The sequence below is a fragment of the Phascolarctos cinereus genome, unplaced genomic scaffold (genome assembly GCF_003287225.1).
Source record: "Phascolarctos cinereus isolate Bilbo 61053 unplaced genomic scaffold, phaCin_HiC Scaffold_4;HRSCAF=312, whole genome shotgun sequence".
Classification (NCBI taxonomy): domain Eukaryota; kingdom Metazoa; phylum Chordata; class Mammalia; order Diprotodontia; family Phascolarctidae; genus Phascolarctos; species Phascolarctos cinereus.
In genome coordinates, this window is record NW_027555847.1 from 289337252 (window position 1) to 289358564 (window position 21313).

At 34.8% G+C, this 21313-nt stretch overlaps 1 protein-coding gene across 4 annotated transcripts in view; it reads left to right on the forward strand.

Moving 5' to 3' along the window:
• Positions 1-21313, forward strand: part of CHD1 (chromodomain helicase DNA binding protein 1) — a 122204-nt gene that overhangs the window by 97808 nt on the left and 3083 nt on the right. For all 4 annotated transcript variants that reach the window (XM_078153108.1, XM_021009211.2, XM_078153109.1 and 1 more), the window contains 4 exons: positions 2871-3049; positions 4475-4571; positions 19571-19625; positions 20304-20511. In XM_078153108.1, coding sequence (XP_078009234.1) covers positions 2871-3049; positions 4475-4571; positions 19571-19625; positions 20304-20511 — 539 coding nt within the window. The remainder of the gene's footprint in view (positions 1-2870; positions 3050-4474; positions 4572-19570; positions 19626-20303; positions 20512-21313) is intronic.

Consider the following 21313-nt stretch of genomic DNA (forward strand, 5'->3'; position numbering starts at 1 on the left):
CATAATTGGTCCCCCTGATTCAATTTTTTTCCCTCTGCAACCCATTCTCCACACAGCTATCATAGTTATATTCCTAAAGTATCTGATTATGTCACTCCTGATCAAGAAGCTTCAGTGTTCCCAGCCCTGCACGCACGCATGCGCGCACACACACACACACACAGGTTCCCCATCCCTCATTGCCATTTAGATAAGCTACAAACTCCTTTCTTTGACTTTTTGACAGTCTGACTATGACCTGTCTTTCCAAGATGATTACCCATTACATCTTATCAGTCATTCTACCTTTCAGCCAAATTGGTCTGCTAGCTTATCCATGGTACATGATATTTTATCTCCAGCCTCCATGTCTTTGCACAAGCTGCTGCTTATGCCTGGAAGGTGCTCCCTCTTCACCTCTTAGAACAAACATGGTCCTGTCTCACTATCAGTTTTCTGGTTCATAGGATTTGCAAATAAAAGGCACCTTAGGTGTCATCTAATCTCATTTTACAAACAAGGAACTTGAGGCTCAGAGAAATTGAATAATTTGCCCAAGGTCGTTCATGTAGATAATAGTAACAGCTAAGATTTGAATCCCACTCTTCTGACTTGAAATCCATCATTCCTTCCACTGCATTACAGTAGATGCTTCATTATTTCCTTTTAGTCTTCTCATGGATTACCTTATAACATACTGTCCTCATCCCTATCATTCTTATCATAAAACTTTTACCTGCTACTGTTCTGAGATTTAAGACACCCATAGTGAATTATTGCCTCTCTGGCCTCTTTACTTCAAGTAGCTCTGTGTTTACACTTATATTCTTTTTTTTTCTCATCTCGTAAGGTGAGTTTGCCACCTTCCTTTCATTTGTGCCTTAGATCTCATTATTTCCCATCTTTTGTTCTCAATCATTCTTTGATGTTGATCTTTTAATTCTGTCTCTCCTCCTCTACCAAGCATATCTAGGCAGTATTTTATTCCTCCTTCATTTCCTTATCGACCATTGATTAATTAACCCCCTAAAATCTGTTTTTTTTCCACCTATTTACTGATACTTTTCTCTCAAAATCCAAAAAAGGAGAACCCTTTTTGCCAAATTTAATTCAACAAATATTCATTAAGTTCCCAAACTATATGATGTGCTAGGCACCAAATCTAATTGTCCATTAGTCCATACAGATAAAGACAGTGTATTCCCTATCTTGTCCTCAGCACCATTTACAACTCTTATGCCTGTTGACTTCTCATTAGCCACTTTCTTTATTCACATTTTGGTGCAATAGAATATACATAGGTACTGCTGGAGGACTACTTCCATACTCAAATATCATACCATTTGTGAAACCACCAATAACATGGTGATCATCCCCCTCACATAGAACTTTGTTCTGCTGTTTTCTCAAATACTTACTGAATACACATTGTCATATGCCCCTATTAAGCTATAGGCTCCATGAGAACAGAGACTGGGTCTAAATTATGTATCTCCCCTAGTTAATAGTGCAGTGTGTTGTACAAAGTATGTACTTGGTAAATTTTGATGAATGGCATTGAATGAACCTGAATAAGTTCAAAGGGCTAATTCTAAGGGTTGACAAGTTGGCTTTACTACCCATTCCACCCCATTTAGCAGCCAGTGCTCTAAAAATGAATAAAATTTATGCCAGTACCCATTACTGCCATGCCATTAAAAGGTGAAAGCAAAAACCAAGTCATAATTCATGTACATTCCTGTGATTTTTTATAACTTAGACTTTGGTAGCTGCACTTCCCACTTACAGTCACGTTTTAGGAATCTAGTCTAAAAACATCTGATACCTGCCTTGTGTTGAACAACTTCAGTCCCTGTAACTCTACTATATGTTTCTAGTTTGCCAAATGGTGTAGAATTTGTGCCTCTAAGAAAGTGCATACTTAAATTGGTGAACTCTCCATCAACCAGAAATCCTACTGTGGTTGTAGTTTCAGTCAGTTGTGGCATGAAAGCGTTATTTACACGATGAATCTTGGATTCACTGATTCTATAGGCCAAGACATCATCTGAGAGTAGTCTTTTGTTTTATTTTTCTGAAGTGGCTCATCTTGACAATTAGAGCAGTGTTAAATGATTAGTAAAAAAAGGCCAAACACTTTGTTAGGTCATTTCTTCATCTGGTGTGCATGTCCAAATAAGTGTTATTCTAGAAGAAAAAAAAATTGCCAAGAATATAATGCCATTGGACCCACTACCAAAGTGATAAAAAGGAAAGCACTTTGCACCCAGGTTGTCACCTAGAAAGACTCCCTTAAAGAACTTCACTTGGAGATCTAGGACAGTAACTAACAGCAGCAGGTTCAGCACAAGTAGGTAGCCTTTAACTGGCATTTTGCCATGGTAATTTTTAAGCAATATAGGTATTTATCATATTTATTAATGACATATAGATTTTATGATAGGCATGTAAACATTGATTTGTAACATATATCAGGATATGAACCTTTACCATTGATTTTCATTTCTTTGAAAGGATATATACCTTAATTATTATAGAAAACTGAAGATCATTATATTGTAAAAAAAATTGTCTCCTTATAGTATATATCTAAGAGACTTTAAAGTTGTATCCACTAGTGTAAATTTTTTTAAAATTGTGTCAAGTATAATTCAGTACTTTTACTATATTTAAATATAGTGATTTCAGACTATGTATAAGTTATTACTTTTACAAAGAAAACCTGGAGTAAAACAGACTTTTAAGAACCGTGAAGTGAGTTTTATTGTTTAATCTGGTTTGGAATAATGCTATATTTATCAATTATAAATATAATTTAAAAGATGAATGATATTTTAGAATTCACCTTTTTAACACATATTATCCTTTTTTTTCCCCTCCCCATTTTATAGTGCAAAGAAAGAATGAGGCCTGTCAAAGCAGCCCTGAAACAGCTTGATAGACCTGAAAAGGGGCTTTCAGAAAGAGAACAGCTGGAACATACTAGACAGTGTCTAATCAAAATTGGTGATCATATCACTGAATGTCTAAAAGAATATACAAATCCTGAACAAATTAAGCAGTGGAGAAAGTAAGTGATATTTTTCAGTCTTAAGCTATAATTAGGTAATTATCCATTTGCATATTGTTGTGTGTTTCAGTTTATCCCCTTCAGCTTTGTGAAGTTTTTGTAACTTTGTTAAGCTGTGTAAATTGCTTTAAAAGTAACTTAAATTAATTTCAAAGCCATATTTCTCTTTATATTGATATTGTAGTGTGGCATTATTGTATATCATTCTATGTTTTTGCATTAAACCACTAGGTGGCAGATGTACCTTTGAAAAAGCAAGTGACAAATAACTGTTGTCATGTCAATTGCATTTTTAATCCACAAAATCAACAAAAATCCATCTTTGAAATTACATTGGAGGTGATTCTGCTAAATATTAATTCATCTCTTTTTTAATTCCTCCTTGGAGCAAAAGAAATATAGAAACTTACCTTGGAGCAAAGAAGTTTAATTAAGAAAACAAACTGACTCATTGACCATATCTGAATATTTTATGCTTCATTTCACATCTCTAGTCCAGCATCCTTTTAAGAGAGGGGAAGGAGTATGTTTCACTATCATTCCTCTGCAGTCATGATTGCTTACTGGATTGATGCGAGTTTTGATCTTTTTCAGACTTAATTCCTTTATATTACTTGGTTTCTTATGTAAATTGTTCTCTACTTTTTTACTTTGCTTTTTATCAAGTCATACAAGTCTTCCCAAGTTACACTGAATTTTAGCCCTTCCCCATTTAATGAACACTTAATTTTTAGTTTTTTGCTACTATAAAAAATGCTTTAACAAATTTTTTTTGTGTGTATAGAACCTTTGAATTCAAATCCAACTTCAGATACTTTCTAGCCATATGACCCTGGGCAAGTCATTTAATCTTTGTTGGCTTTGGTTTCCTCAACTAAGAAATGGAGATAATAATAGAACCTACTTTCCAGCATTGATATGAGATTCAAATGAGATAATATTTGTAAAGCACTTAGCACAGGGCCTGGCACATAGTATGTGGTTTTTTGTTTACTGTACAGTTTGCTTGTTTACTTCTTTTGATCAGTAGGCATACAACACAGCCTATGCAAAAGTTTGATGACAGAATACTAACTTTGGGGAGTAGTGAGTGGGTCAATTTGGCTGGAATGCAACGGTGTGTTGAAAAACAGTAGTGTGAGATAAATCTGAAAAGTAGCTGAAAGCAGACTGACACGCCTTACATAGGTTAAGAAGATGTCCTTTGAGATTTAAAAGTTCAAATGTCATCACTACTTTCCATTGTAAATGATGTAAGATGTAGGAGTTCTTTTTGGAAGCCTGTTGTGTATGTGTCTTCTCAGATACCGTGTCTGCAGTTTGAGGGAGTCTATCTTCCATTGAATGAGGTGAAGAGAACAAGAAACATGAATTTTTTTCTTAAATTATTCTACGTAAAGATAAAGAATCTTTTTTTTCTCCTAGGAATTTGTGGATTTTTGTGTCCAAGTTCACAGAATTTGATGCAAGAAAACTACACAAATTGTATAAGCATGCAATTAAGAAACGGCAAGACTCTCAGGTAATAGGTTGTAATTTTTTCCCATAAACTTACTGTGTCATGAATTTCCAAAGGACAATCTGAGTAAAACTAAAAATGTATTTTCTAGGAGCCCACATACAGATGCATTTTTGGCCTATTGAAAAGTATTAATTGATTGTGAAAAATACAGAGTTTTGCAGAACCACATAATATGTGGCAGTTAGCTTCAAAAGAAACTGTTCTACCTCTAATCCTGGCAGGGCAATTGTATTTTGTAACATTATGGTGAGGTTTGCTCATAATATGCAAATGTCATTCATAGGGTGTATCCATAGATAGAGTGTGTATATCTCTCCTTTTGTGTATAACACATTTTTCCTTTCATTGCTTTTATTGATGCCTTCTATCTTTCATGCCAGAATTATTTCACCAAATAAACTTTCCCCCTATTGATCTCTTCTATGTAGGAAAGATAAATCTTTAAATAAAACTAACCAACACAATGACTCCTATTAAACAACATAAGCAATATCTAGTAAAAAGGGAGGAGGTTGTCTTTTTCCCCCCCCAAATCTAATCATTTGCCTTCTGAAATCAGTATTGGTCGTTGCATTTAAGTTGAATTATGCTGGGTTTTGGTGTTGTGTTCATTTATATCATTGTAATCGTATGTAGTTTTCTTCTACTTTGCTTTCTGTATGCTTTTTTTTATTTCATACAAGTCTCCCCAGGTTGAAGACCTCCAATGAGGAGGAAAACATTACTTGCTGAAGGCAACCCATTTCATTTTTTTTAATAGCTCTAATTTGGCCTAAATTTGCTTTTTTGAAACTTCTACCCATTTCTGTATTACTCGTAAAGGCTAGGAGAACATGTCTATTCTCTGTTCCAGGTGATACCCCTTCAGATGCTTGAAAGCAGGTCTCATGTGTCCCCTAAATTTTTTCTTCCCCTAGTTAAGTATGCCCAGTTCCTTCAGAATTCGCCTTGAAGCCTTTCATCATCATGGTTGCCTTCCTCTGGATGCTTTCCAGATTATCTTTGTACTTCATGAAATGTGTCGCTTAGAAATGAATAGACAGGGTCTAACAAAGGTGGAATACAACAAAACTGTTCTTGGAGTTATGACTCTGTCATTGTAACCTAAGGTCACATTCACTTTCTTGGCCACATACCACAATTTGATTCATATTGAACTAGCAGTCCACTAAACACTGCCCCCCCCCCTTTTTTTCAAACAAACTACTATTTCTCCTCTGTCTTATGCTTGTGAAATTTATTTTTTAGTCAGATCAGGTCAACAAGTAAACATTTATTAAGTGCCTACTAGGTGCCGTGCACTGTACTAAGCATCGAGGATACAAAGAAAGGCGAGAAAACAAAAAACCTTGTCATTAAGAAGCTTGGTATGACTCACTTGTAATTTTTACATTTATCCCTACTAAATTTCGTCTTGCTCATTTCACCCCATGTTTGAAGCTGTTAATCAAAGAGGGCTCAATTTGGGACTTGATTAGAGAGATAAGAGGGTCTGTCATATCCATTCTTCATTATTTAGATTGTTTTGTAAGTCTGTAACTATACCAGGAAAGGAAAACGACAATCCTTGACACAACGCACAAATTCTGAAGAGCTCTTGGACTGTTGGCTAGTGTGTGGATCACAATTACCAGAGAGATTCCTCAGATGTTTGTAGGTAAGGGAGTGAGCTACATCCCGACCCATAAAATCTTGTATCACACAACATCCACTAATACCAACACAGGCACCAGCATCTGTGAGATTTGTGTGGTAAACAGCATTGCAACTTGGTTGACTTGCTCTTCTACTTTTATGCAGAAATAGCCTTGCTTCTGATGTGTAATCAGCATCCCTCACTTCATAGCCTGTTTTTCATGGCTTATGGGGACAGTGATTGGCTAAGATGCTGGGGGCCAAGTTCATAATTGGTGCTTGCTGGGCTCCTTCCCTACTGTTTCATGCTGGAACTTTGGCCTGATTATATTTTCTTATGTTATCCCACCCCACTGTTTCTTTTGAATAAGGTATATTCTTCCAGAGCCATATTCCAGTCAGGGGTGTCATCCCCTGTGTATCAGCTATTTGAGCCATGAGGTCATATTTTCCTCACTGTCCTAGGGTCTCTGGTTCATGTTGTTTTTTGCCCATCCTTTGTGCAAATATGTAAGGACATCTGAGGCCATTGATTTTATTGCTGATTCTTTTCTTAGATTTTACCATTTGATCTTCTGGGTACATCAGTTAGCATTCTTACATTGTAGCTGTCTAGCTTGATCCTTAGGTAGGATTTTTCCCTTTTTATTTTATAATTCTTTTGATTTGGTGTACAAGAATTTGGGCAGTTAATTTCTTACTAGCCCTAGTTAGGGATGTCCAAGAGTGTGGTGGTAAATGTTTAAGAACTGGCTCTTCAGGAGGAAAATATGTGTGTACAACACACCTTTAAGTTCAATAGTCATCATTAACATTTTCTTCATCACTTTGTTATGTCTAGACAAATAACAAGATAACAGATCAAGCCCTGATTTCTAGCATTTGTGGATTTCTGAGGTATAAATCCTCACACTGAAAACTTTAACAGTCAGCTCTCAAGCTGATAAAAGCTGCCACCATCACCCCTCTGGGTTTATGTCTCATGCCTGTCCAAGAGCTTGTTCCTTTATTTTAAGACATGATCCAGAGATTTAAATCCCATTCACAGATACTTGCTTCTTAACCAATTTTTCACATAATAAAAGTGTTTTTTTTCTCCTATTCCTTTGTTCTCTTTAGCAACAGTGACCTTTTGTCTCAAGTCTTGCCCAGAGCTTTATAATCTTGAACAATGTTTATATTTCTTCTGGCATTATCACTTATACCCAGATGAATCATGTAAAGAGGACAATATTTATTTTGACACATCTTTGTAGATTATGTGAATGCATATTTTGGGAAGACCACATACATTTTTTGTTATCAGGTCATTAAGTAGGTACCTAAATATCACCTCAGCAGGAATCATCACTACTGCTGGTTTCTAGCTATTAAGTAATCTCACCTGACAAAGTATTTAGAATTATATAATAATCGTTCCTTTGAGGACAATAGCGAACTTTGAGCATCTAGCTCCCTTTTCTTTAAGAGCGCCCCCAAATTAGTTTTATAACTAAAATCTGCCTTGTTTTAGCTCTTTTTTTGTGATGTCATTCCAGCCTCCTGACATAGGTCAAGATTTCCTTTTACTTCTTCTTTCCCTTTTCCCTTCTCAGTTTTTACACTGAAGTTCTTCCAGTTTTCAAGTGAAGATTTTGTCCCTGGTAACCTAGAAAGTTGAATGTTCTTTCTCCATTCTTTTTTTTTTTTTTTAATGATCAGGAACCAGTCAGCTCTTAGCAGTCACTTGGTTGTCAAAAGAAATGTAAACACTGCATAATCAGTGTAGGCAACTGCAAAATATTCCCTTCTTGCCATACTTGCTAGAAGTAAGGTTCTTACTAAGTTTTGTCTTTCTTGCTAGTAACTCTTCTATAAAATCACAATTGCAAACTGCTTTTGGGTGAACATAACTCCAGATTTGTTACTACATCATTTCGTTAATACTTGATAATCTCTTTGGTTTCTCATAAATGCCACGTACATCGTTTTCCCCTCTCTAACCTCTTACTTGTCTAGGCAGTTTATTTTACTTGCCTCATCTTATCAGCTACTTTTTCATTGAGTCTTTTTTCTTTTTCCACTTCTCTTCCTTTTCTTTATTCATCTTAAGGCATTGCTGCTGTTTCTCCTTCACCTTGGGTTTTCATCCTCTGTCCAAAATTCTTTCCTTTCCCAGTTCCTTCTACTAAGATTCTTCTCCATCACCTTGCTTCTCCTTTAGATCAAGTTCTTACTTACCTCTAGGACATCTTTTTTTTTTAACTCTCTAACACTTTTTTCTCCACCTCCAACACTTCTTGTCCTTTAACTTTTCAAGTGTTCTAAAATTTCTCCTCCTCAAATTCAGTCTCTGGCCCTCACAATTCCAAAGTCTTCCAGATCACTTTTATAGTTGATTTATACTTGATTTCTTTATTCAGCTCAAGTCCATCTCCTCCTGCCCCTTCTCCCATAAAAATTTTCTTTTACAACTATATGTTTGTAATAGCACACTAATTTTCCGTTACATTCACATACCCCTATCAGTGGGTACCTATTCGTTTCCAGTTTTTTACTCCAAATGTTATGTCAAAGAGTATGATAATGTTAATAACTTCTTGCATAATTCTAAATAGTTCACAGTGACACCATTGGTACAATAGTGTTTTTACACTCTCCTTCAACACTAATATTTCTCATCAACTTCTCTTTGCCAATTTAATATGTATGAGGTCAGAACTCAAGAGTTGTTTAGATTTCTAATTATTAATAATTTTGGACAACTTTTAAAAATGATTTTCAATTTTTCTTTTGAAAATTGCTTATATACTTTCACAGTTTATTCACTAGGGAATGAATCTTAGACTTTATTTTTCTCAGTTCTCTGTGTATCTTAAAATATCTGACTTTTAGATGAGATAATTAATCCAAAAATCATTTTCTCCATAAATAGTTTTTTCATATTCTCCTTGCATTGGTTTTTTTTTATTTTTTGGGGGGGGGGCAAAGGTTGTTTAATTAAGTCACTGTTATTTGTTTTGTCTTTTTTTTGGGTCACTTCTGTCTCATGGTAAAATCTAATTACTGCTGATTATCTTAACATTTGCATAATGCTACTTCTTATTTTTAGCTAACTTCATTTGGAATTTATTGTAATGTACAGTCAAATACTTTCTAGTTTTCCCAGCAGTTTTGTCTAATCCTCTATTCAGTACTTTTGCTGCTGGTTTATGCTCTTTAGTTTAGCTAACACTGGGTGCTTACTTCTGAATTTTGCTTATGTTAGTCTATTCCACTTTTTAATTTTTCTGTTCTTTAGTACTAATTACTTGTATTCTTTTCAAAACTGCTTTTTGATGCTGTTTGACTCTATCCATTAATAGCTACCTAGCATTTGTGCAGCACTTTAAGCTTTGCAGTGCTCTTTACAAGTATTACCTCATTTTATCAACACAACAACTCTTAACAATTAGATGTTATTATTATTCCTGTTTTATTGATGATGAAATTGAGGCAGACAGGTTAAGTGACTTGCCTACCTAATAAGTGCCTGATGCCAGATTTGAACTCAGGTGTTGCAAACTCTGGATCCAGCACTCAGTTTACTGTGCCACCTAGGTGCCTCATTCCACCAGGCAATGGCTCCTAGTTTGATATGTATGTGTAAATTGCTAATATGTTGTATATCAGACTTTTATCAGAGAAAAAGTAATAAGAATCACACAAGTTTTAGAATATCTATAAACATTAACTTAGCTGTTGATACACTAAAGATAGAGATGTTTATGCATAGACCAGTGGTTAGGCATGCTACTGAAGGTAATGAATATTAGCAATCTTGATACTCTCACTATAAACAAAACAAGACACCAGGAAAGTACAGCTAAATGGAAGAGTGGCTTATAGGTTCTATTGGGAGAGATAACTAAAGGAATTGGTAGAGTTGCTTTTATCACAGGTCCAAAGTAACATGAGAAGATGTTGGTACTCATGATATGCATTTGAAAAAAGACTGCCAAAGAAATAGCAGCTTATGCTCCAATGAGTGTCACAGAAATAAGGAAAAATATATGCCATGCAATTAAATAATACCAACTCATGCTATTTAAATAACACATCATATTAGGATTGATAGAACTGGCCCCAGCGGCCTGTCCAGCTGCCTCTTCTTACTGAGAACCTTTTTTCTCAGTCTTGCTCCCTAGAAAGTGAAGAACTATATTTTTCTAAGTAAAGTAAAAGTAGAGCTGCCATACCAGCAGCAGGATTGTATGCCATCTATCCCTTTCCTTGCCCTATTAGAACTGCTCAGGCTATTACGACTGAGGAGGCAGCATGGCCTGATTTAGGAGTTAAAAATTAAGTGTCTGCTCCAACTGTGAAGTGCCTACTTCAGTACAACTAAATCATATTGGGTCTTGGGATCCAGGGAGGGAAATTCAGACTGAGAACTCTGTCTGAGCTTCTTAACAAATTCCCATTTGGTGTACAGTGAAATAAATAAATGAATGACCCATAACTCATCATAAATAAGATGGTTAAAAAAAAATAGGAAACAAATGACAGGACTAGCAATTTTGCATAGAAGCTTAATCAATATAAATTAATTACCAAAGCAGGGAGACCAAAATATCCTAAAAACCATCAGTCAGCAAACAGTTGATATGCTTGTCAAGTGGAGGAGCAACAGTCAACATTAGTTAGGAATATAAGCTCATTTGTTAAATCTTGGTGAAAGCTTATGAGCAATAGCATATCACTCCTTAAAACAGAAAGAAATGAAAAACAGGCTTAAAGAAAACTTTGGAGAGACCCAATTAAGTCATCCAGAATGGATAGATGGATGATAGTGGAAGAAAATACAGACAAAGGATGGACAAGATCTAAATTTTTTTTTTGGCTGTGTAATTTATTTTCTGCATATTCTTTATCAACATTACATTCATCAGAAACACAATTCCAGAACTTAATGCATCTTATAAAACATGAACACAGAAGTTGATGCTCTTGAAACTTCAAATTGTTGCTTAAAAATAACTGGAGTTCTTAATATGAATTTTTCCCCCTGTAGGTTGTAATTACCAGCTCCATAATTACTAATGGTTATAGTTGAATTTAACTAGAAAAATTATAAACTATTTTTCACCCATTAAGGAAAACCTGAAGTAAAATTTATAATTACTTACTAAAAGGTATTCAAAGTTCTACTGTATTTTAAAATGTTTGTTTTCCCCTTTTCAGTCATTTCAAAGAACCTGAAAATAATTTTCATTATCTTTTCACCTATTCAAAAGAAACCATGTAAGCATATAAAAACCTTTTAAACAACACTCTTAATATTAAAAAATCAAAAGCTTAACCAATCCAACTGCTTGTTTCCCAAAAAAAAAGACACGTTAAAAAAAATTTCAAGGACTATTAGCATTAGGGCTTCAGCTTTCCTCCAGTTGGGAAATTTTCTGTGCTTATCTTATTTCAGGTGTTCCTAGTACATTCTGATATTTGAACATCATTTTACAAACATATTTTATGTACCTTAAAAATTAGAGTCATTCAAAAGACTATGAATTCAATTTATAATGGAGCCTTAGAAATGTTTTTTTAAGCGTACCCAAAATGTTTTATTTAGTCAACTTAATTTTTAGGAACCTTGCCCCTGAAGTTTAAACTGCTAGTTAGTCCTTACAAATTCTATAGAGGTGGAAGTTTATTATCTATTAGTCTATTAAGTAAAATATTTGTCCAAGTTGTTTAATGTCAAGAAGTGAATTTTCTGTAACCCTAAGCCCCTCATATCTTTGGTAATAAGCACCATCATACATTTTATGGTCAAAAAAATGCAGGATTAAGACTGTACAACTGTAGTATGGTGTCTTATTCAGACTTTTGTGGATTTTTCATAAAACCCACATGCACACACAAAACATACAGACACATACCACCTCATTTCTGGTTATATAATACACATTCTTTAAATTCCAAGTTTTAACTTTTTAATGAAGATCAAAATTTTTATAACAAATTCTTTTCACCATCAAAGATAGTCTTAGTTGTATTTTTTTGAGAAAGCAGAATTGCTGCTGAAGAAAACAACCTGGTAGAAGTATTCAACACAGACTCTGTTTTATATTTGATCAACACGATCTTGAGGGAATTGAGGAGTCATTTCTTAGTGTATGTAAAGGAGGGAAAGATGCTAAGAATGGGGAAAAGATTGTTTACATTTTTTTAAAAGGTGAAATACTTTCCCATCTACGTAGATTTTTGAATGCATCAAAGACAGGCTTATTGAAGGTATTAAAAGGTATTAGTAAGCTTTAACATGTATGATATTCTACAGTAGACTACATTTCTGCCATCGTGCAGATTTTCAAAAGATGTTCAAAATACAGGATCCCATTGTTGAGTAGAAAGGCATTTGATTTGGTAGAGCAAATGCCACCTTAAAAGTTCTACAACAGTTTGTCTCCCATGCATGTCATAATTATATGAAGTTCTTTGAAAGATATAAACAAAGAAGGTAACTTTGTTTGACCTTCTGATTACCAGTATCAAGTAGAACATTAAATAGGGAAATGTATGCCTGTCAAAAGTGTTCAACACTGTAATGGAGGGAGATCTATCAGAGTTCAAATTAAAAAAGGATTACTTGTAGATGGTAAGGTCTTCCAGGTGTTCCTTTTGGCATTGTGTTGATTGCTTTAAGCACCAGAACGTTGCAGAGTCTCCTAAATGAGATCTCTAATCACTCTCTAGACTTTGACCTAATTATTCAGACAGGAAAAACCAAATAGATGAATAATGCCTATTGCTAGGATTATGTCATTCAGTTAGGACAACCTATAGAATACATCCATGTCTTCTCTCCTCTGTCTCTCCCTCTCTCCTCTCTTCCCCCCCCCCACCCCTTGTCTTTCGGGGGGGGTGTATCTCTTTTATATAGATAGTATAAATGTACAGTGAGCTGGGCTCAGAAAGCAAAAGATAGTCCCTGTTTTCAAGAAGCTCACAATTAATGGGGGAGACAGCAAGCAAAAACAATGTGCAAATAAGCTATTTACAAGACAAATAGAAAATAACTAACAGGGGAAAGGCAGTAGAATCAAGAAGTATTAGGAAGGACTTCCTGTCCTAAGGATTTTAGCTGGGACTTGAAGGAAACCAGGGAAGAAATAAGTTAAAGGATATTATCCAAGAAATATTTTATAAAAAATGAAAGTGTGATATTATCATGTGTAGGATAAGGAATAACTGACAGCCCATGCAAGAATAGCACCCTACAACTTTAGGTAAATCCCTCCCCCTGGAAAATTTAGGGGAGCGTATGAACTATAGTTGCAATAGAGTATACAAGCAGGAATAGATTGTGTTCTATATTGTTAGCAGAAATACTTGCATCAGTGAGTTCCACTGAAGTATTAAGAGTTATCAGATCTGACGAGATTTTCCCCCCTTGACATTTTCTCTTATTCTAGCTGCTTTGATTTTTTTGTTGATTCCATTTTTAAAAATTTTCCGTAGTCAGAGTTGTCTATTTTGTCTGTCACTTTTATCCCTTTTTTATAAAAGAATTCCCACTATAGTAATGGTTGTTAATAGTATCATCTTGCATTTTCTTCTATTTTTTTAAAAATGTGACTATTTATGTCTCATCTATTTGGAGCCTACTGTCTTACATATCATAAGTACTAGTTTAAATTTATGTTCTTCCACATCATTTTCCACTTTTCTTAGCAGTTCTTGTCAAATAAGAAGTTCAGTAGTTTATATTTGAAGTTTATTGAATACTGGGCTGCTGTGTTCATTTATTTTTTAGTTGTGCTTATGTAGTCTGTTCCACTGATCTATTTTTCAACTACTATCAAATAGTTTTGATGGTTATTTTTATAATAATAGTTTTAGATCTGATGGTGTTAGGTCATATTCATTCCCACATGGTTTTATTTAATTAATTTTCCTCAAGATTGTAGACCTTTTTTCTTTCAAATAAATTGCTATTCTTTCTACTTTTATAAATAAATACTTGTAAGTTAGATTGCATAATACAGAATCTATAATTAGTTGCTGTTGTCATTTTTATTATGTTGGTATATCCATCCCATCCATAAATAATGCTTTGTAGTTATATAAGTCATGAATGAACCTTGGTAGATTATTCCCAGGTATTTTGTGTATTTTAAAGTTATTTTGAATGCAGTTTATCTTGCTATAAATTCCTCCTTTTTAAATTTAATTAACCATATAAATAGATGCCAGTGTGTTAGGTTGGCAGGGAAAAAAAGCGCATGTGTAAGAGAGTCAAATTGTTATAGTAAAAAATGAATAAGGTAAATTCACGATGGAGAGGAAAGGAGAATTTTTGGAAACTGCCATATATAGTTATTTTTTCTAATCAGACAAGTTTTTTTTTCTAATCAAACATGTTTTTAGTATGCATTTATCTTTTGCTAAGTTCTGGGGTTCAGAAACAAAAAGAGAATCAACTTCTGCCTTCAGTTTTATATCATATTGATGGACAAAACAAAAATATGTGCATGTGATCATTTGAGGAGGTAGAAGGTTCTGTTGGAGGTAGGAGTTTCTTGATTTGGAGGTGAGGAAAGGCATGGAAGCAAGAGATAATGCAGTGGTCAGAGAACAGCAAGTAAGCCAATCTGTCTGGAAAGTTGAGTATGTTTATGTTGTAAAGGTAAGGTGGGAGCCGTTTTGTGAAAGGCTTTAAGTGCTGCAGTGAAGATTTCCCCTACCCCTGCCTCACCAAATGTAGACTAGTCTCCCTCCTGGAAGAGAAGGTAAAGGGATTTGAGGGATGTCTTTCCACACTCCTAGTTGTTAGGCACAATGATGAATTCCTAAAGAAAACAGAAGTAGGGTTTTAATGGGGGAAAATGGAGAAATAGAGACTTCACTCTTGTTAGAAATTTGAAGATTAGAAGTATCACAAAGGAAAGGAGGGGAAAGGACAGAATTAAAACAAATAAAACATTTTTTGAAGTTTTTCCTGAAGAGGGTGGTGAATGATGTGAGAAAAAAGCAGCACCTTGCCCTCCAAGTAGTGATATCATTGTGCCATAGTCATTAAGGATCACAGGAAAAAGCAAAAAGAGTAGTGGTTGTTAATTTCTTACTGATGGGTACTAAGGTATCGATATGTATTGAAGACAAACTTCTGAACTCTTATCAAAACTGATAACTACTTCACACTTCTGGTGATTAACATGGGCACAAATGTGGCTGTCAGAAGGAACCTAAAAAATTATTGCTACAGATAATTAACTTTTTAGCCAGAAACTGAAGACCTTAAAGCACAGGTTATATTTTCCCTACTGTTGCCAAGGAAGAGAAGCAAAAGAGAAAAACTGAGTTAGTTAGGAAGCAAATGGTGGCTAAGGAGGGAGTGCTTAAGAATGGGTTTTGAGCTTCTCAACAATGGCTTAAAATATAGGGATGACAGATTCCTCCTGCCCAGGGATTCGGTATACCAAATCAGGATTAATAAGATTATATTAACAGGTTTCCCTACAAATCTAATCAAAAGGGCTTTAAGCTATAAAAATAAAGTAGAAGGGAAAATGTCTATGTAGATCTGCCAATCCAGATATTATGGAGAGTAGCAACAATGAAGAAAAATAGTATTTCAGACAAGAATAGCAAGAGGGAAATATTCAAGAAGAGAACCAAGAGTAAAAACTCATGACCTCAGATGTCTAAATACAGTTTAGATAAAAAGCAAGAAGTAGGTCGGTGTCCTGATGTAGTGCAAATAAGCAAATTTGACATCCTAGGTATCACTGAGATTTGATGAGATGATACCTGTGATTGGAATATGATTCTGAAAGGATAATATGCCTTATTCAGACAAAACAAGATAGACTAAAGTGGGTTGGGGTTTGGGTAGCATTGTGTGTAGTATAATAATGTGAAGCAATCCAGGAATTGGAGAAGGAAAGCATAGCATTTGGGTAAAGATCAGAGGAGGAAGAAACAAGTGATTTTTGTCATTAAGTATGCTATAGAATACCTCAACAGAAAGATAAAAGAGTTAGGGAGATAGATCTCAAGCCTAACACGTAAGTATGATTTGGTAGTAATTTCAGTTATAGTGAATATGGCAAGGGATTATCCTATACAGAAATCTTCTGGAACTCTGCCAAAAGCAGAATACTTAATAATTTCTTTACTCTCCTTAATGATAATTCATCTTTCAAAACCAACAAGGGGAAATTGTATACTGAGTGTGATTCTGACAGTGAGATTTTGGATGTTAGAGGTAAGAATGATGGGAATTTTGTGGGTTAGGAGATTGACTACTTCATTCCAGAGTTCAGGATAGAAAAGTAAATCCCATTTCAATCCTTAGAGTCAGGATAGGTCCTGGGGACTAAAATTATGTAGAGAAAATCAGCCCACAAAAGATGGGACACTCAGGAGTGTAATTTTGGATACAAAGGGAAAAATTCCAGTGAGAAAGAAAAATGGGAGTTATCTGAAGCTATTTGATCATATGCACAAGGAACCTGCCAGCCAACTTAGGTTTTTAAAAGATAAGCACAAAAGTCAAAAATAAGGACAGGTAAACAGAGTATGAATTTGAGTATAGCATTTTTCAGTGTCTTAAAAAATAGTTTCAAGAGTTGAGGAAAATTCAAACAAAAGTTTTTTTTAAGCTATATTGGAGAAAAAGAATAAAATCAAAAAAGGCACAGTACTTCTGCTTAGAGTGGATGGAACAAAGATTAGACAGCAGAAAGAAAGCAGACCTGTTCAGTTTTTACTTTTTCTCATTCCAAAAGAATGACCCATGCCCTGAAATTGCCAAAACAAAAATGGTTAATAGGGATTTGATATCATATAAGTAAGGAGATAATAACAAAGGATTTAGTTCACTGTGATGACTTCAAGTCACTTGGCCCAGATGAACTGCATCCTTGACTACTGAAAGAAGTGGCAAAAGTGCTTAAGCCATTGTTAGTTTTATATTTATTTTAATATTTAATTTTTATTGATAGCTTTTCTTTTTACATCACCTTCATTTATGAATGAATCCTTCCCTTACCCAATAAACCATCCCTTCTAACAAATAATACATAAGAGAAAAAAGCATTGGCAAAACTAACCAAAATGCTGCATAAAAAGGGAACTCTATCAAACCTTCAAGCCTTTTCAAGCCTCCTGCAATACCTTTTGTTCTTCCTCTCAGCTAAGTATCATACCTCACAGGTAACAGAGACAATTCACCCTAAGTTGCTGCTTCTCTCCTGCTCCATACCTCAAAACCCTTACTATTAATCTCCTTAACCATTCTCCTTTGTTTCATTCGCTGATAAATTAGGTGGTCCTTCTTGCCAGCAATAAACTTTCTTATGCGCTAGTAGCACCAGTTACATGGTACATAAAGTACATAGAGCACTGTGCCTGAAGTCAGGCTGAATTCAAATCTGTCAAATTCAAGTAGCTGTGTGATTCTGGGCAAGTTACTTAACCTCTGAATACCTCAGTTTCCTTAACTGGAAAATGCAGATAACAACAGCACCTACGGCTCAGGATTGTTGTGAGCATCAAGTGAGAAAATATTTGCAAAGCGTAGTGCTTGGCATGTAGCAGGTGCTTAATAGTAATCCTTTCCCCTTATTCCTTCCTTTCTTTCTGCCCTTCTCCCTCACATTTTCCCCAAAAGCTCGCTTTTGAAAATATACTCCTTGTTTTTTAGCCTTCAATGTGCTCTTTTTACTGTTTCCTTCCTAGTTACATCTAATCCCCATGTTCTGTGGTTCTTCACCTCATTTCTTGAGCAGGTCCAACCAAAAGGTATGATTTCTGCTCCATCTTAGACTTCAAAGGCCAATGACAGACCAGTAGATTAGGAAGTCTTTCTTCTCCCCCAAAATGCAACAAACTCTTCCCAAGGCCAATGACTGGTTTTGAACCCGTCATGACTGTGCTTTCTATATATTCTAAATAGTTGTGGGACATGAGTCATCTTCAGAAGACATCCTTCTCTTTGAACTAGCTGATAACTTCTTCCTTGTTTTAACTTGTTACTACAGACAAAATAAAACCTTTTAATGGTGTGTGTCCTAAATTATAAACAATGGGTTTTCTTTCCCTAGCACTAGCTACAAGATAGTGAACAATTAACCTACTACCCCAAAAAATGTTCTCAAGAATAGAAAAATAAAATTCCATACCACTGAGAGACCCAAACCAGGAAAGAATAAAGCAGAGAAAGATAACTCTAGACCAAGGCTTCTGAAACTTTTTCTACTTTCAATCCCTGCAGCACCCAGTCGCAACCCACAGTGTAAGAAGTGCTGCTCTAGGGGAAGCTAAGTGGCAGAGTGAATAGAGCTCTGGCCTTGGAGTCAGGAGGACCTGAGTTCAAATCCAGCCTCAGACACTTAATACGTACTAGCTGTGTGACCCTGTCATGTCACTTAACCCCAGTCACCTCACCAAAAAAAAGAAAAAAAGCGCTGCTCTAGAGCAATCTCAATAATGAATATTGATGTAAAAATTCAAATAAAATAAAATAGCAACTTATGCCAAAAATCATTCACTATGATCTGATAATATGTAAGCTCCTTGAAAGGAAATACTGCCTCGTATCTCTTTTTGGTCTTTCTTATCCTTGGCATCATACCTAGTATGTTAATAGGCATTTGATAAGAGCTTGTTGAGTTGAATTTGTAAAAGAAATGCAAGTATATTTCAACATAAGGAAAACCAGTTAGCATAATCAATAACACAATTAGCAAAAATGATGATTATATAAATAGATCAAGGAAATACCTTCAACAAAACACACCACTCCTAAAATGCAAAAGCATGGCATTTTACATGTCAGAAGCATATATCTCAAATCAAAAGCTGGGTTTATTTATCATAGAGACATGCTCTGAAAGCTTTCTTAATGAATTTAGAGCATGTCTCCATCGCTATTATTTGACTTAGTATTAAAATATTAGCTGTAGCAGGAAGAGTAGAAAAAGAAGTTGAGGTATTAAACATTGTCCAAAAAAAAAAAAAAAGGCAAATTATCCCTCTTCATAGATAATATGATGGTTTGATTTGATCCCAGAAGTACCCATGAAGCTGTCTGGTTGAGTCACCTTACTTTACACATGAGGAGACTAAAGCCCACAATGATGAAGTGACTTGCTTAAGTAGAAGTGCCTGGATTCATATCCTGGTATCCTTTGATTGAAAACCTGGGGCTCTTTCCATTGCACTCCACTGCAATCCTCAAAGAATCAGTGAATGAAACTAATTGACATGCTTTTGTAAAGCATCAGAATGACTGCACAAAAATTCATTATCATTTCCTAAATTGATTTTTCTAGGAATTTGTTAGAAATTATTTCAGAAATGTTTTTTAACGATTTTTACATGTATGTTTATTGCAGCAAAACAATGACCAGAACAGCAGCAGCGTGAATACTCATATGATTAGGAATCCAGGTTAGTTTTATTTATTGTTGCCTTTCAATAAGAAGCATGAGTATTTTGTATACATTCTAAAACACTTTAGTTTTGCTCTGTAACTGTATGTTTATCTCATTAACACCTCTTATAGTTATCATGTTGTTTTTTGTCACCCAGGCATGTTTATATGTTAGAGATAAATAGTTCTGTTTCCTCATGAATATATGTTACACATCAGCTACATTTCCTAAGTCATTTCTAAGATTACTGAAAGTTATTTTATTTAGAATCATGTGGTTAATAATTAAGGTAGCCTAATTAAATAAAAACTTGTAAAAAATATTTTAGCTTAAATGTTTGCTTTTCCTAATTGCCAGACTCCAGGTATCATAGACTACCCTTATGATATTAGCCACAAATGAAATAATCTTGCCAGTTTCCATATTTATGAATAGTTCTTAATGACGTTATGTGATAGGAACTGTGCAAATAGCGAAAAGAAGAGAAATACTACTGTTGCCCCTAATTATTTTCACATTCAGTTAAAAAAGTAGTGCTCCCCTCCCTTCTGCTACCAAACATTTATCTGGCTCCATTCAGGAATTGAACTTTGCTTTTTGGGAGGTGGGAATTGGAGGCATCAGTTAATTTTAATTCCCTTTAGTGTTCCTTAATGTTGTAAACATAAATCAGACTTTTTTCTTTTTTACACAGATATGGAAAGGCTAAAAGAGAATACAAATCATGATGACAGCAGCAGGGACAGTTATTCTTCTGACAGACATTTGTCTCAATATCATGACCATAAAGATAGGCATCAGGGAGATGCTTACAAAAAGAATGAGTCCAGGAAAAGATCGTATTCATCCTTTAGCAATGGTAAAGATCACCGGGAATGGGATCATTACAAACAAGAAAGCAGGTAAACTTTGCCACTCGTTTTATGTTTTTTGTTTTTTTGTGTTTGTTTTTGTTTTTGTTTTTGGCTAGGCAGTGGGGTTAAGTGACTTGCCCAGGGTCACACAGTTAGTAAGTGTTATGTGTCTGAGGCTGGATTTGAACTCAGGTCCTCCTGAATCCAAGGCCAGTGCTCTATCCACTGCACCACCTAGCTGCCCCTGCCATTCGTTTTATAAAAGATATTTTGTGAGAAATAAATATGTTCAAATAAACTTATGAGTGAAAAAAAGAGAAACTTTCTTCAAACTTTCTTCATATTTTATCTTTCGAATTACCCAGTAAGAAAAAAGCCCATTCCTCCTCTGCTTTTTTTTAAAAACAAAGTTACAATAGAACCCAAAATTATTATAAGTCAAATAATCTTTCCTGAAATTTTACGGAAAATTCCCTGAAATTAGTTTCAGTAAATGTCTTATGAAATAATGTAGATTTTTTTCTCTCTGCTAATATTAGTGTTTCTTTTCTAAAAAGCTTTGTATAGTATTTTACTAAAATTCATCTTCTAAAATCTGAAAACCAATTGTAGCTATGGACTTAATCTCACCAGGCTTCAGTTTCCTCATTTGTAAAATGAAGGTGCTGGACAACTTGATATCTAAGGCCTAAGTCTAGTTCTCAAGCTTATAATCTTAAGTATTTTTATTATTAGAAAGTGATTCACTATTGTGGATAACCCTTACACTCCAACTAAAGTGGATTTACAAAGCTTAGAATGAATGCAATGAAGGAAGCAATACTTACCCTACAAGTTTTCAATGTCTTAA